This window comes from Hemiscyllium ocellatum, chromosome 19 (genome assembly GCF_020745735.1).
Source record: "Hemiscyllium ocellatum isolate sHemOce1 chromosome 19, sHemOce1.pat.X.cur, whole genome shotgun sequence".
In the NCBI taxonomy this organism is placed as follows: Eukaryota; Metazoa; Chordata; class Chondrichthyes; order Orectolobiformes; family Hemiscylliidae; genus Hemiscyllium; species Hemiscyllium ocellatum.
In genome coordinates, this window is record NC_083419.1 from 27851779 (window position 1) to 27868681 (window position 16903).

Consider the following 16903-nt stretch of genomic DNA (forward strand, 5'->3'; position numbering starts at 1 on the left):
AAGAGTGTGGTGTGAAAGAAATGAAAGCATAATTCTGAGCCTGCTTAAATCCCTTTCTTTAAAGGTTCCCAACATTGTTAAAGCTTTACACAAGCAAATGAAAGAGAAAAGTGTGAAGACCCGTCAATGTTGCTTTCACATGTTAACTGAGCTGGTGAATGTGTTACCTGGTGCTTTGACTCAGCATGTGCCAGTTCTTGTTCCGGGTAAGTATTGATGTTTTTTCGTCAGTTTTGCTGCAGTCTGTGATTTTTGTAAGCTGATGCAGTAAATGTATTTATTTAAAGCTATAAGATAGAGTTGGGAAATTTTTTATCTATGACATGGGAGAGACAGTGACACAGTGACTATTTCACTGGAATAGTAATTCAGAGTGTGGGTACAAATTACTACAGAGCTGCTGATGAGGTTTAAATTCAATGGAATTTATAGTTAGTCTCTAATAATGATGAGTGTGAAACTATGATTTTGTGAAAACAAAACTGGTTCACTTAAGTCTGTTATGAGAGGAGATCTGGATTCCTTATCTGGTTTGGCCAGTGAAGAACGACAGATTCACAGTTGTTGATTCATAACTGCCCTCCAAAATGGCTGAATAAGCCAATTAGTTCTGGGGCATTTAGGGATTGGCAACAAACCTATTTTAGTAGTGATGCTCAGATCCCTTGAAAGGATAGACCAAAAAAATTTTCAGAATTTGGCATTTGTGACTTTAGAAGTCTAAGTTGTTTAGTAACCAGCCAGTTCTATGTCCAATGAATGACAACCTGACAGTTTCAAACTGTCCTTGTCTCTGTGTCTGTCTGTCTCTTTCTCTCTCTCCCCCTCTCTGTTTGTGTGTCTCTTTCTCGCGTTCTCTCTCTCGCACGCGCGCTCTGTCTGTCTGTCTGTCTCTGTCTCTCTGCTGCTACCCCTCCCCACCACCGCCACCTCCCACTCCAATCTCTCTTCCTTTAAGATAGTCCTCAACCTAACTCCCAAGGTTTGGGCCAACAATGCATTTTCTTTGTATATGATCCAGTGTCAAATTTAACTTGATAATCCGCAAATTACGAACTTTAAATCTTGTGCAGAGTTATAGGTACTATCTGATACCTTGTTCTGATATGTGGTAGTTTAGAAATGCAGAAATAGTATAGCTTTTACACAAATTCATTTTTCACTAACCACCACTCTTTATTAGTACTTATACCAGAACTCAACAATTAGGCCAAGGCTTGTGCTGTCAGAATCGGGCAGACAGAAACATTGTCATGAAAAGACAAATTAGTGCAAAGCAGAATTAGGCTGGGTCAGCAAAGGAAGGAAGAATAGAAAACTTTTTTATATCTGGGATTAAATTTCTTACAAAGAAAAGGGAGAGAATGAGAGAGAGGCTCCCAAGCTGAGTCTCCAACCTCAACTTTACAAATGCTATGTCTATTTCCATCTCTGTAACACTATCCAACTTTGCTGACTCAGCTCTTTTTTACACTGAAACATTCATGTCTTTGTTACCTCTACGCTTGATTATTCCAATGCACTTCAGCAATTCTGGCTGTTCACTTCTCTATGTCTTCTCTCAGTCAACCCTAATTCTCTCTCTCTCCCCCTTTCTCCATTACTTTCCCTCACACTTTCGCCTTCTCTCGCGCATCTGCAATCTCTTTCTCTTGTGCTCACTCTTGCGCTCTGCCACCCCTTACTTGACTTTCATTGGGGGTTCTAGGTCAGTCAACACATTGATATTAAATTTCTCATCCTTGTTTTCAAATAACTTTATACCTCCATGATCTCTATCCTCACAACCTTCTGATCTATTTCCATCAACCAGTTAAAATTGCTCAACCATTGGTGACCGTGCCTCAGTTACCTAGGCCCCATGCTCTGAAATTTGTTCCTTACACATGTTGGATTCTATCTCACTTTATGCCTTTAAGGTCCTCCTTAAATTTAGCTTTTTTTGGCCAGTTGACCGATGGATGACCAAATGACTGATTTTCCAGTCAGCTTTGGAGTAGGAATCCATGCTGCTGACCTTGTTTAAAACTACAGCATTACCTTTTTATGCCGAAGCATTTGGACTTATTGTGTCCAGCTTCAGCTTCAATTCATCAATGAACTGGTTTGGGCATCGCTGAAACTTGGAGGCCATTACTAACCTCAATATCACTGGACATCTTCGTGCTCAGTGCTATTGTGTTTGGAAGATCTCGGTGATCAGCTCTGTGTGTGGCTTGGCTAGCACATGTTTTTAATGGTCCTAGGATATTCCATAAGGTGCTTTACAAATGTATGTTTTTGAAGCGATGCAGCATAAACTATTTTAAAGCAGGTTATGCAACAATATGTAAGTAGAAGCCAGTTAAAAATTGGCATCATATAACAGTTGAAGAAACAGGAAATTTAAAATGGGATACAGCCACTGAATCTGTAATTACTATTCCCCTTTCTCTCCAAGCTATGTGTTAATATTAGACCCCATAAAGTCTAATAGATTTACAAAATGTTTCTAAGTTAAACTTTAAGCACACTATATTAATGTTTGTATTGCGTCCTGTTACTGACACTAGCAAATCTGTATTGTCAGTAGCAAATCATTAAATCAAGGTTGGCTTCAAAAAACAATATAGCCAGTGTACTCTCAAAGTAGTAAAAATCCATTGTTTAAAAAATGTTGGTATTTGTACATTTGTTTCTTAGAACAACTATTTCTATCGTTTGTAGAATTATATTGGGAGAGCTGCTTGATATTATAACAGAAAGTATAATTTGGGTTGTACATAAATAAAAAAAATTCCAAACTACTGTCACTTTTTGTTTTTGTTTCTTGCAGGGATAATCTTTTCCTTGAATGATAAATCCAGCTCATCCAATCTAAAGATTGATGCTCTCTCATGTTTGTATGTTATCCTTTGTAACCACTCGCCTCAGGTCTTCCATCCTCATGTAGAAGCTTTAGTTCCACCAGTTGTGGCTTGCGTGGGCGATCCATTTTACAAGATCACTTCAGAAGCACTTCTTGTAACTCAGCAGCTTGTAAAAGTACTTAGACCTGTAGATCACTTATATTCGTTTGATGCTTCCCCATACATTAATGACTTATTTACATGTACTGTCAAGCGTTTGAAAGCTGCAGACATTGATCAAGAGGTGAAGGAGAGAGCTATTTCTTGCATGGGACAGATCATTTGTAACCTTGGGGACCATTTAGGCAGTGATTTACCCAGCACACTGCAGATTTTCTTGGAGAGGCTGAAGAATGAAATTACTAGACTTACAACAGTTAAAGCTTTGACGTTAATTGCTGGATCTTCTCTCAAGATTGATCTACGACCAGTGCTGAGTGAGGGTGTACCAATTTTAGCCTCATTCTTGAGGAAAAACCAGCGAGCATTGAAACTGAGTACCCTTTCTGCTTTGGATATCTTGATCAAGAACTATAGTGACAGCCTGACACCTGCCATGATTGAAGCAGTCCTAGTGGAGCTTCCACCTCTTATTAGTGAAAGTGACATGCATGTGTCTCAGATGGCCATAAGCTTTCTTACAACTTTGGCCAAGGTGCACCCATCTTCTCTTTCAAAAGTCAGTGGCTCAATTCTTACTGAGCTTATTGGGCTGGTACGTTCCCCACTACTTCAAGGAGGAGCTCTTAGTGCGATGTTATATTTCTTCCAAGCTCTTGTTGGGACTGGAACTGCAAATCTTGGTTATATGGAGTTGTTGCGAATGCTGACTGGTCCAGTTTATTCCCAAAGCAGTGCATTGACTCACAAGCAGTCCTATTACTCAATTGCAAAGTGTGTTGCAGCACTTACCCGAGCCTGCCCCAGAGAAGGACCAGCTGTGGTTGGGCAGTTTATCCAGGATGTGAAGAATTCTCGATCCACAGATTCTATCCGTCTCTTGGCTTTGCTCTCTCTCGGAGAGGTTGGTCATCATATAGACTTAAGTGGACAAACTGAGCTTAAATCTGTAATCTTAGAAGCTTTCTCTTCCTCTAGTGAGGAGGTCAAATCTGCAGCATCCTATGCCCTTGGAAGCATTAGTGTTGGTAACCTTCCTGAGTACCTGCCTTTTGTTCTGCAAGAAATAACAAGTCAACCCAAAAGACAATATCTCCTGTTACATTCTCTAAAAGAAATTATTAGCTCTTCGTCAGTTGGAGGTCTCAAACCATATGTAGAAAACATTTGGAATTTGCTGCTGAAACATTGTGAGTGTGCAGAAGAGGGAACTCGAAATGTTGTTGCAGAATGCCTGGGCAAACTTACTTTGATAGATCCAGAGACGTTACTACCACGGCTTAAAGGATACTTGGAGTCAGGTACATTATATGTAGCATATGTAAAATATGATTGATATAAAACTTCTATATCTCATACAGTATTTGCTTATAGTATCAATTTTGCTAAGTAGCATCTTCAAGTGAAAGAATAAAATTTTGAATAATCTGTAATTATTATTTGTTGATATTATAAAAACAAACTATTGCTCTGCATGGTTATGTGGAAAGCCATCAATACCACCGCGGTATAATGAATTCAATTCTTATACTGTGGGGATAATGAGTAATCAGTTTTCAAAGGAAAAGTTTTATGTTTTAAAGAAAATGAGAAGAGAGGCATAGAGAAAAATGAATAGAAAGGGGAAGTTAATGACTAAATCTGCCACAAACTATTCGCTCAATGCTGATTTCAACCATCTCAGACTGAAACAAACCATTTGCAGCCTTGCTATTTAACCCTGATGTGTGCTTCTGACTGCATACTCATGTCATCGCTAAGATGTAACTGGCCGTTACCATATCCGCAGTTTGTCTGACTCTTCTCTGCACCTTGATCCCTTGCTCAGCTTATCTGTTGAAACCCTCATCTATGTTGTTGCAACTTCAAGGCTTGGCCATTCCAAGCAACACCTGTCCTACTTACCACCTTCCATCCCCCGTGAATTTGAGAACATCTAAAACACTGCAGATGTCCTAACTCTCACCGCGTCCTGTTCCTTAACCTTTTCTTTACTAACCTGCATTAGCTACTGATTAAGAAATGCCTCCATTTTAAAAATTATAATTCTTTTTTAAAATCTTTCCATGGCCATGATTCCTATTTCTGTTCAGCTCTACAATTCCCTACTCACCTAATTCTGACCATCCCTAGTTTATATCGCTCTGTGATTGGCAACTGCACCTTCAGCTGCCAAGGTTCTAGAGCCTAGAATTCTTTCTCCAAACCTCTTTGATTTTTTTACTGATCTTTATTCTTTCAGGGCACTTAAAATCATTCCATTTGGCCGTCTGCCTTAATATTTCATGTGGCTTAGCTTGGTATCAAATTCTGCTTGACAGCATTTCTGTATATAACCTTAGGATATATTTTAGTATCTTAAAATGTCTACAGAACAACCTCCATTATCCAAATGAGATAGGTGGGGAGTATTTTGTTTGGATAACTGATCTGATCATAAACAAAGGAAGTATTCTCAAAGGTAAATGGAACCCTGTGACACACAATCAGCCAGAAGCACCAGTCAATTTGATCAAATCAAAACGAGGGCATTTATGACGGCACATAATTTTGAAAATGGTTAAAATAGATTGAATTGTTCCATGAATTCAATGAAAGTATTTTAAAGAAAAGTTAAAATGAATCATCAGAACTTCCCAGATAACTCTGAACTTTTGCAAGTGTAGTCCTGCCCCTTTAACATAAAGACATAGTTTGAGGTACTAAGAGTATAAGGTCTCTATGTGTACTACAGTAAACTTTGAGAGTTTTAATTACATTTTTATAAGAAGTACCGAGATGCTAAATTGAGTTTGTCCTGCATCTTTGGAAATTGGCTTCCCATTTTGAACACAAACAATTATATCTATGCTGGGAATACTGGAAGCGGCTTTTTGGTCACATTGTTATAACTTTTCATTCTCAATGGTAACCAGGTTTTGACAATAATAGTGATGACATTTGCATTGTCAACACACCCCCACTAACACTCTACTGATTTAGCTTGAAATTTGTCAATCATCCATTGGGAAGGTGATTTTCTTTGTGATGTTATTTGCATCTCTTGCACATTATCACAGAACATGGGGAATTTACTGAAAATCCTGTGATCTTTCGCTGCACCCCATTTTTAAAAATTTGTACCAAGATGCTAAATTGAATTTGTCATGCATTGCTGGAAATCGGCTTTCCATTTTGAGCACAAACAATTGTATCTATGCTGGCAATACTGGTTGATGAAGATGGAAAGTAATGTCCCCAGAAACAAACACTGAAAATATTTCACCAGCAGAACTAATACGGAATGTATGGAGCTACAATCCATTTGTAAAATTCTTTCCTGCTCAAGGATATTTGCATTGTAGAGTTGATTAGCATTTTAAGGCTTTATGAAATGAAAACCACTCTCTAAAAATGTTAGTGCAAAATAACATTTGGCGCAATGGAAAGTAAATGATTATCTTTGCAATAAATCTTGGTACAGTACATTGTTTTCGGGTCACGGACAATTTCTTAGCAGCTGCAGTAGTGGGTAATTTATAAATCAGATACTTCAGTTGTTTAAATAAACACATCTCAACAAACTGTATCATAGTTCGGTACCATTCCTGTTGGTTGTAACAGAAAGGAAGAAAGAAAGAAAGAAAACAAATGACAGAGGCAGAGCAGGAGAAAAGTTGCTGAGTTCACTGGTGGACAGTTTTTCTTGGAAAGAGAGTTTCTGCAGGTAGTGACAAGATTCCAGTTTCTGACCTCAAACTTTAAGACCTTGAGATCTTGTTCGGATCATCCAAAATGTGGATAATTGATGATCAGACAACAGAGGTTATTCTGGATATAAATACAGAAATTTGTGTAATAAGTGGAAATAACTTGCTTATCACCACTTCCAAGACTTCAAAATGGGAATTAATGCCAGTGCAAATAGGTCTTCACTTGCAAGATTAAAATTTCTTTACTCAGTTTAGATTGCTTGCTTGGCATTTGGTCAACACTTTGGTTGAAATTTGTATATGACACTTTTTATGTGTACATCATATTTTGTCTGCGCAAGTTGAAGTTTTCATTTCAAAAAGATTCCTGATCTCAAATGCAGAAATCTTAAAGAGAATGAATTGGAATATGTATTCTGCCAAGTCCTTTCTGTTTTAACCTTGCCATTTCCTCTGTAGGTTCATCTTATGCTCGAAGCTCTGTGGTTACAGCTGTGAAGTTTACGATTTCTGATCACCCGCAACCAATAGATCCTCTATTAAAGAACTGCATAGGTAAACTTGCTTCTGGTGATTCACAAATCCTTTAGATAGTGAAATGTTTTGTGAAGTTAGTGATGATGTTTTATTTAAATTACACGTTCAGGTGATTTTCTGAAAACATTGGAAGATCCAGATCTCAATGTGAGAAGAGTGGCTTTAGTTACCTTCAATTCAGCTGCACATAATAAACCATCGCTAATCAGGGACCTCTTGGATACTGTTCTTCCTCATCTATATAATGAAACAAAAGTTAGGAAGGAATTAATAAGAGAGGTTTGTATGCAAAATATATTTTTGTCTGAAAATGCTCAGTGGATTTAAATATTTTTCACTTTAATTATATTTCATCTCTCTCCTTTTATGTAAGGTGGAAATGGGACCGTTCAAGCATACTGTAGATGATGGCCTAGATATTAGGAAGGCAGCTTTTGAATGCATGTACACACTTCTGGATAGCTGTCTTGACAGATTAGATATTTTTGAATTCCTGAACCATGTTGAAGATGGCCTAAAGGACCATTATGACATCAAGGTAAATAATGTGGATTATATTGTTCAGTATCAATTAGTTAGATTTTAATTAGCTCAGGGCCACATCATGTAGGTTTGCTCTCTGTCCAAACCTTAGTTTTCTGCATTTAGTGCAAGGTATTTTAAAGTGAGAAGTGCTGAAGTCTGTGTTTATATTATGGAAAACATGAATGCTTGTAATTAATATATTATTATAGGCAACTAACTAAGCTTTTTGATCTAACAGATGTTGACCTTCTTGATGTTAGTACGGTTATCCACTCTTTGTCCAAGTGCAGTTCTACAGAGATTGGACAGGCTGGTGGAACCTTTGCGTGCTACCTGTACAACTAAGGTATATATTTGAAATTTCTGTATATAAGTTGTGATTGTACAAAGGATACATTTGCTACCAGACATACTTTTAGATTTTTGAGTTATCTACTGAGGTATTTGAATATAATCAGATTCTGACCTGATTTATTGGTGCAGTCTGTACAGTAAGGAAGTAGAGTTTAGCCCCTTGAGCCTACGCTGTCATTCAGTAAGATTGTGACCTCGCTCCACTTTCCTGGCTATTGCCTATAGCTCTTGATTGTCTTGCAGGTCATGATCTGAGTGAACCAACCACTGTATCTCCCTAGAGTAGAGGATTCCAAAGGAAACCAGAAATCTGTACTCATTTGGCTATTAAATTGGAGAACTTTTATTCTGAAACTATGCTCCCTTGGTCTGGATAACCCCACTAGGGGAAAGAATATCTCAGCATCTCTGCTATCTAGGCCCCTCAAATGTTTTTTTTTAAACTTCAGTATTTGCTCAACCTCTTCCTCATGAGGCAACCCATCATGTTGGGAATAGATTGAGTGAATCTTCTTTGAGCTGACTTCAATATATCCCTCCTTGAATAAGGAAATCAAAACTGTACACTTCTCTCGCTACAGTTTCATTAATGCCTGTAATTATATGACATGATTCCCCTCTATCTTCATACTCAAAATTCCCTTACAAAAAGGGCCAACATTCAATTTGCCTTCATAAGTTTTTGAGTTTTTGTGCATCATATATGAGGCTGTCAGATCCTATACTGCAGAATTTGCAGTCCTGCCATTTAAATATTTAACTTGCTATTCTTATCAACATGGACAACCTCATGCTTTTCCATATTGTACCTAACTGCTAATTTTATGTTCTAATTCTATTTATGTGTATTTGCAGTATTTTTATATCCTCATGGCAACTTGTTTCTCTACCAGTCTTTGCATAAAGACGTTTGGCTGCTATACAGTCAGCCCTTCATCTAAGTCTTAATAGAGATTGCAACAGATTGAGGTCCCTGCGTTGTTTCCTGTGGCATTCCAATCATTACTTTTTGCCAACATTAAATGATGCAAATTTATCTTGACTGTTTCTTATTAGTTAACTAATCCAATATCCACTCTCTCGTATTACCTCTAAAATTATGAGTTCTCCCCCCATGTCATGCCATTTATATTGCACTATGCTGAAGGTGCTTTGACAATGTTCTCATTAAATATTAGAGTTTGGAGCTAACCACTAAATTTCTGATTTTTAACAGAAGAAACCTCGTTATATGAGTAAGCATTTTTGTTAGAAATGATTTAATTGATTTACTTTGGATAAGTATTTTCCTAGCTCATAACGAAAGGTCACATTAACGTACACACCTTATTCAAAGTCTTAAACAAAACTGTGTCCACTTTCCCTTTGCAGTATTATCCCAGTTGATGCTTTTACTGGACTATTCTGAAATATATATCTTTTTTAAAAAAAAGTTAACATGGCAGTTTTTCGCCGAACCATTAGCACATAAGAAGTAACAAAAAAACTAAGCCACTTTCTAAATATAACACTTTGCAAGATTTCAAAACACACCATAAAACTAAATCCTGTATACTACCCAACAGCATAATTTTATAATTGGTCGAAATCGAAAGAAAATTTCCTTCCCAGTCAAACCTGTAGGCTGGATTTAACTATTCTTCTCAGTTCTGATCCTGGAGCTGTTGACTCCTCTATCAGTTGAGAGCTTAGGCTATCTTTTAATAATCTGTAGGATCCCAACCAAACACTCCTGGTTTGGAAGTTTCACAAACTGCACTCATTCACTGAGGGAGCTTATTTCCTTAACTGCTGTAAACAATTTAGGCACTTCTGACTTAATTTAGGTCACCTTTTAAAATGCTTCTAAATTTTCCAATCTCTGTTTTTCTAAACAAACATCAATTCTTGATTATTCTAAACCCAAAGTAAGCTCATGTCTTTCAATGTTTTCTCTGTCCTGTCATAAACCCCTGCAATACAAACTTTCATTAACACCCCACAAGGTACATACTGATTTAAAACTTTGGTTCCAGAAAGACTTACCTAGTTAGTTTTTAAGCCCTTTCACTAAAATTGACTTAACGTTCATGTGCCACTAGTTTAAAATCACCTTTTATAAAAAAAACTTCTAACTTTTACAGAAGAAATATAGTTATTTATTTTAACCTTTCATCACACCTGCACCCAGTAGTATTAAAATGGTATCTTTAGTCATTTGGAAATTTAATTTCTTGTCATATTGCACTTGAGCACCATATTGGTATCTTGTTTACAAATATTTCAGAAATTGGTACCAAATGCTAAATTCCTAATGTTTGGTAAAATGCTAGCATGATTTTTTTTCACCTTTTAAAAAAATAAACCAGTGCAATAGTCTGCTAAGGATTATTCTATATTTTTGAAAGTTTCAGAAAAGTTGCAATCTTATTGATAATAGGCAATCAAAGTTCAAACCTGAGCACTAGTTTAACTGTGGTACACTGCATGCTTCACAGCATTACAAAATATGTGCTGTTTTTGACTTAATTATTCAGTATGATTTGAATAGTATGGGATCGTATTTGCAGCTAAATTTTGGCAACTAAAATTGGGACATTTGAAACATAGACTTGATTGTACAATACATATTTTTAATTAGTAACCAATGAGCAGAATGGAACTAGCTACCAAATGTTCAGCAGAGTTTTTAAGCATTTGTTAATAAAGCAGATGTTTTGACTTTTCAAATACTGGGATTGTTACACTAATGGTCTTCTGGGCTTCTTTCAGATTTTTCCAGTTATTTTACCAATTTGTCTGTTTAAAGAAATCCAACAGATTTTTGTTTACAGCTATGATGTCCAGAATTGCATAATTATCAATCAGGCATTGTCTAAAATGTGAAAAGAGTACTGAAACTTTTATTACCTGCTCTTTTCCCTCATCTCTTCAATTGACACAATATTGTAGATTTCTTTGCCTATGAAGTTCTATAAAACGTCCTTTAAAATTGTTTTTTTAAAAGACATTTCTGAAATTTTTTTAATGGTTTGCTTTGTTAGGTAAAAGCCAACTCTGTTAAACAAGAGTTTGAGAAACAAGATGAACTGAAACGATCGGCCATGAGAGCAGTTGCAGCATTACTGACTATTCCAGAAGCAGAGAAAAGTCCACTTATGAGTGAGTTTCAATCTCAGATAAGCTCCAACCCTGAGTTGGCAGCCATCTTTGAGAGCATCCAAAAGGACTCATCTTCAACAAGCTTGGAGTCGATGGACACTACCTAAACCTTTTCTTCCAAAGAAGGAATCTTTCATTCTTGTGTTGTTGTTATGCACTGAAATTTCAGTCATTACGCAAGCAAAAAGAAAATCTGTACTTTGAGCTTTAAGCTTATGAATTAATTTTTACTTTGGAAATTCTAGTTTTTGTTTATTGTTGCTTTTTTTAGTAGTTAATCTTGAATGTCCATGTGGAAAAAATAGTGTAAATTACACAGAACATTTTGTTATACGACATCCAATTTAGCAGTATTTAAAAAGGTGATGCATTTGTAGTAGTAGATTGTGTATAGGTATGCAATAAGGATTTTGGTGTGCTGAATGAACTTGGAATATAAATGTTAAATTTCACTCCCAGGATCTTTTTCTTTTAGGAAACTTCATGCCATTCACCTTTTATTATGTGAATTTTGTAATGAAAAAGGAGAAAAAAAGTCTGTTTGTCTGTCTGCTGTTTCTGTTTCGGCTTGCTAAACAATAGTTAAAGAACTCTGCTTTGTGAGATTTATTAGATTAAAATGGTTGGCACAGTTCTTAAATCATAGATTGGTACTTCCAATTTCTTGGAATGGCAAATTATTTCCATGGATGCATTGATACTGCATGGGACATTCCAATATGTATGTTCTGTAAAATGTATTTTGTTTGGAATACAAAGCTTGAATTTAAAAGATGATTTTACTCTGTGCACCGCTTATGCCTTGCTAGTTTTTGTTCCATTGATCTTTCTTACATTTAACTACCTTTTTCAAGTAAAGGTAGAATAAATCTATATTAAAAAATATTCTAAATTGGGTCCAATTTAGATTAACTGGAGTGTACTGAAACAGAAGAGTTTGGGTGCTCCCCAAGTTAGTAAAACAAAAATACTTCTAAGCTATTTTGTATATCACTTAAAAAGCTGTTGTGCAAAGAAAAGCACCCTGAATTTTCAAATGGTGGTATCTGCCAACACTGTTTCTTTAGAGTAGAATGACTCCCTTTAATTGGAGCCCTGTGTTCAGGGATGCTGTAATAAAGTTTGTTTCGTGATCAGTGGGTTCATAAATGTGTCAGTGTTACTTGACTCAAAATTAGTACAAATAACAGCGAACCCTTGCATGGCATTTTGCAGATGACGTAACATCCCATGAGGCTTTACAGTGGATTTGAAAGTCTTCGATACGAATTGGGAGGGCGAGATAAGGAAGATGACAAGGTAGCAGTTTTTGGATGATGTTGGTTAGATATCCAGAAGGAGTACACATGCAGCTTAACTTTGTCTGAGAGTTGCAAACCATTGTATGCTAGAGGCTGATGACATAAGCATCAGTTGCTCCTAATTCTGCCCGTTGGGTTCAAAAGCTCTGTGAACGCCCTCTTGTGGTACAGTGGTAGTGCCCCTACCATGGACTAGGGAGGCCTGGATTCAGGTCACACCTGCTCAGAGGTGTGTGATAGTATCTTTGAGCAGGTTGAGTAGCAAAAACAGATTAAAGGCTTTGAACACTACATTTCCCTGAGGAATGTTCAGATGCTATTTGGTATTAATTTCGGTGAATAATGAATCTGCATTTTAGAAACATTGCAATCCAAACCTAATTTAAAGAATTTCCCCTCGAACCACTGTACACGTCCCATAGTTTACATTTCAAGGTTTAATGGAACAGCAGTTCTTATTCTGTCATAGATTTGATTAAGAAATCTAATCTAAGGAGCAAATTTGCTGGAAAATAACGACCAACTTGTTTATTTTTGCCATTAAGCAAATTGCTTTCTGCATACTTAGTTGTATTGGGCAAAAGTGTCTGAATTTCCATTTCATTTGAAATGGCATTAATTACTCAGCAGAAATGTTGATCTATTATTAGTTTATTTCTTCTCTAGAGTGAGTTACAGGAAATCGGTGAAGGTTAGTCTTAAAGCTAAATGTAAAGTAAGGTTTCATGAATCTGATCTTTGTTTGTTCAGTGGCAATTTCTGGACTGGGATTCATTTTTATACTACTTATCCATTTGTAATAATTGGAGGGAAAAAAGTGTGTCTGTCTGCTGTTTCTCTTTCAGCTTGCTAACCAATAGTTAAGGAACTCTGTGAGACTTATTACATTAAAATGGTTGGCACAGTTCTTAAATCACAGATTGTAACTTCCAATTTCTTGGAATGGCAAATTATTTCATAACTGAGTAGCAGGAAGTGCATGTTACAGAATTAGAAGAGAATTGCAGATTCCAATATTGTCCATGTACTGATGTACAGAATATTTAAAATCTTAATTTTTTTGATAAAACTAAAATTTTATTTGAGTTTTGTTTATTTGTGTACCAAAATTATTTTTTTGCTCATTTTGAGTTTGTGCATCATTGACTTGAGGTTTATTCATAACTGTACTACAAATTCAACATAATGCTTACATGTCCATTACTATATATGCACACGCCAGACTTGTGCTTTCCTCACAATCAGTCATTTCAAATATTTCTTTTTTTTTTGCTTATTAGCATAATGTTAAGTGGCCAGAGACATTAGCTAAAAGCTATGATATGAATGGTTAGTTTTGACATCAGATCAATAATATGTTTTTTTTGGATAGTGGAAATCACTGCCTCCAGTGCTCATGAATTGGTGCATTTAGTTTATTTCTTGTAAATGCTTGTCCGAAGTTTAACGAGTCTGTAAAATGGAAAAACAGTTTAGTACATTAGAAATCTTGTTTACAATTATTTGATGCTTATTGAATGGTTACTTTCTGTTTCAGTCTATATGAAGTGATAATTCTGATCTGAATCATTGTTCCATTATTGCATAAAATAAGACAACTCCAATTGATTAAAAAGAAACTGACCAAACACAGATCTGCTTTTAACTGTAGTGCACTTCAAAAAAAAATTAGGCAATGGAACCACCAGTGGACGATTTTTGGAGGAGAGGGGTGCTTGTAATTTTTGCCTGGTGCAAATTCTCCCCTCACTAAAAACCAACATGTTTAAACATATTGCTTTAAAATCTACATTTTTAGTTCAAAAAAAGGACAATTCCATACAATGAGTGCATATCTGTTTGAAAAATGTGAAGAATACATATAAATGAAATAGGGATTTTTAAGTGAATGAAAATTCTATCACATTCTAAGGTACCAAAACTTTTTGCAGCTAATTATATAAACATAGAATAGCACAGCACAGGCTATTCGGCCCTTGGTGTTGTGCCCACCATTTGTCCAACTCTAAGATCAAAATAAACTACATACCCTACATTTTCCTATCATCCATGTGCCTATCCAAGAGACCCAAATGTATTTGATTCTACTACCACAGCTGGCAATGCCTTCCATGCACCCACCACCACTCTGTGTAAAGAACCCACCTCTGATATTGCCCCCAAACCACCTCCAGTCATCTTTAAAATTATTTCCCCTTGTGATAGCAATTTATGCCCTGGGAAGAAGTCACTGAATATTCACTGTAGCAATGCCTCTCATCATCTTGTACGCCTCTATCAAGTCACCCCCCCGCCCCCAATCTCCTTCCCTCAAATAAGTGAAGCTCGAGCTCCCTCAATCTTTCTTCATAAGACCTGCCCTCCAGTCCAGGCAGTAAAGTTGAAACGTAGTCGTTGATGTTAATGTGTCCAACTTTTGTGCAAGTTTTCACAGACAAATAATTAACTAGTTGATTTATAGTGATACTCAATTGTAGAATCTTTTGCATCCAGTAGACGTACATCTACCTCTTCACAATGTGTCCTGTCAACAAGAGTGTCAGTTGGCTGGACATCTGTTTATGATGCAGTGTGATGCCAACAGCATGGGTTCAAATCCCACTCCCGCTAAGCAATTGTAGCATTTACCTTGACTGACAGATGACATCTGAATTCATATACTATTTAAAGTTTGACATTTATTACAAAGAGGAGCTCTATTTGAATACTGTACAGTGTCTCCCCTTTGGCCATGTGCTCTACAAATACCCTTCAGCTTGCAAGCATAAATTAACTAGCAGCAATTCTTAAGAGCAGTGTATTAATCTAAGCTGGATAGGTGCTCTAAATGGCAATGGGGAAAGGCAGATATTAAAATAAGACAGGGTATGGACAAAATAGAGGTGCTATACTTCAACACTCTCCCTCTGTCCCTCTTCACATGCGTGTGTGCATGCACATACGCACCCACCCACCCTCCACCGCCTGTGAAATTGTGACCCTAAGATTAAATCACCACCAGTTGACACTATCTAATGAGAGAGTATCCTGGTAAGACTGGCAACTTTATTACCAAAAAGAGAGACTATTGCAATTCCTTTTGGTAGCTTGTTCTTCAGGTTTTTGAATTCAATCAAGTCACGCACCATCCTGGTAGGTACATGCCATTCTATCATGCCTGACCTAATGCTAAATCTATGATGTTGGAGGGAATGCCATTACTCAAATGGCTGAAAGGGTTGGTGAAGATGCACATCATTAGCTTAGGGGAAATATTTAAATTCCTGATGTTTATGGGAAAAAGTTTTCATTTTATGGTCATGAGTGATATAAGTGCTTTGCCTTACCATATCTACCTTACGGTATTTCTTTGCAATACTCCAAACAAATTGCAGCAATTCAGGTATTTATGGATGGATGCAAAATGGCATGAAGTGTACCCTCATTTGTTTCTCAACTCGCTTGCTCTTCCTCATCCAAAAAGTATACAGGGATTTCACTGGAGAATTATGGGAAGATAAAGCAGATGAATGTGTGGCTGGTGTATGAGAGAAGGATTCACATTTTTGGATCATTGGAACCTCTTCTGGGGTAGAAGTGGCTTTTACAAGAAGGATGGATTGCATCTGAATTGGAAGGGGATTAATATATTGGCAGGGAGATTTGCTAGAGCTGCTTGGGAGGATTTAAACTAGTAAGGGGGTGGGACCCAGGGAGATAATGAGGAAAGAGACTAATTTGAGACTGGTACCGCTGAGAAGAGAAGTGAGTCAAATGGTCAGGACAGACAGGAACAAAGCAGAGAACAAGGTAGGACTGATGAATTAAGTTGCATTCATTTCACTGCAAGAGGCCTAGCAGGGAAGGCAGATGAACTCGAGGCATGGTTCGGAATATGGGATTGGAGTATCGTAGCAGTTACAGAAATGTGGCTCAGGGATGGACAGGATTGGCAGCTTAATGTTCCAGTATACAAATGCTACAGGAAGGATAGAAGTGGAGGCAAGAGAGGTGGGTGAGTGGCGTTTTTGATAAGGAGATAGCATTACAGCTGTACTGAGGGAGGATATTCCCGGAAATACATCCAGGGAAGTTATTTGGGTGGAACTGAGAAATAAGAAAGGGATAATCACCTTATTGGGATTGTATTATAGATCCCCTAATAGAGGGAAATTGAGAAACAAATTTTTAAGGAGATCTCCGTTATCTGTAAGAATAATAGGGTAGTTATGGTAGGGGATTTTAACCTTCCAAACATAGACTGGCACTGCCATAGTGTTAAAGCTTTAGTTGGAGAGGAATTTGTTAAGCATGTATAAGAAAATTTTCTGATTCAGTATGTGGGTGTATCTACTAGAGAAGGTGC

General features: G+C 36.9%; 1 protein-coding gene across 2 annotated transcripts in view; it reads left to right on the forward strand.

The window, feature by feature from the left end:
• The window catches only part of cand1 (cullin-associated and neddylation-dissociated 1), a 31313-nt gene extending 19267 nt beyond the window's left edge, over positions 1–12046 (forward strand). For both annotated transcript variants that reach the window (XM_060839776.1, XM_060839777.1), the window contains 7 exons: positions 65–206; positions 2816–4309; positions 7160–7255; positions 7347–7516; positions 7611–7775; positions 8001–8108; positions 11140–12046. In XM_060839776.1, the coding sequence (XP_060695759.1) occupies positions 65–206; positions 2816–4309; positions 7160–7255; positions 7347–7516; positions 7611–7775; positions 8001–8108; positions 11140–11364 (2400 nt within the window). In that variant the 3' untranslated portion in view covers positions 11365–12046. The remainder of the gene's footprint in view (positions 1–64; positions 207–2815; positions 4310–7159; positions 7256–7346; positions 7517–7610; positions 7776–8000; positions 8109–11139) is intronic.
• The last annotated feature ends 4857 nt before the right edge of the window (positions 12047–16903 follow it).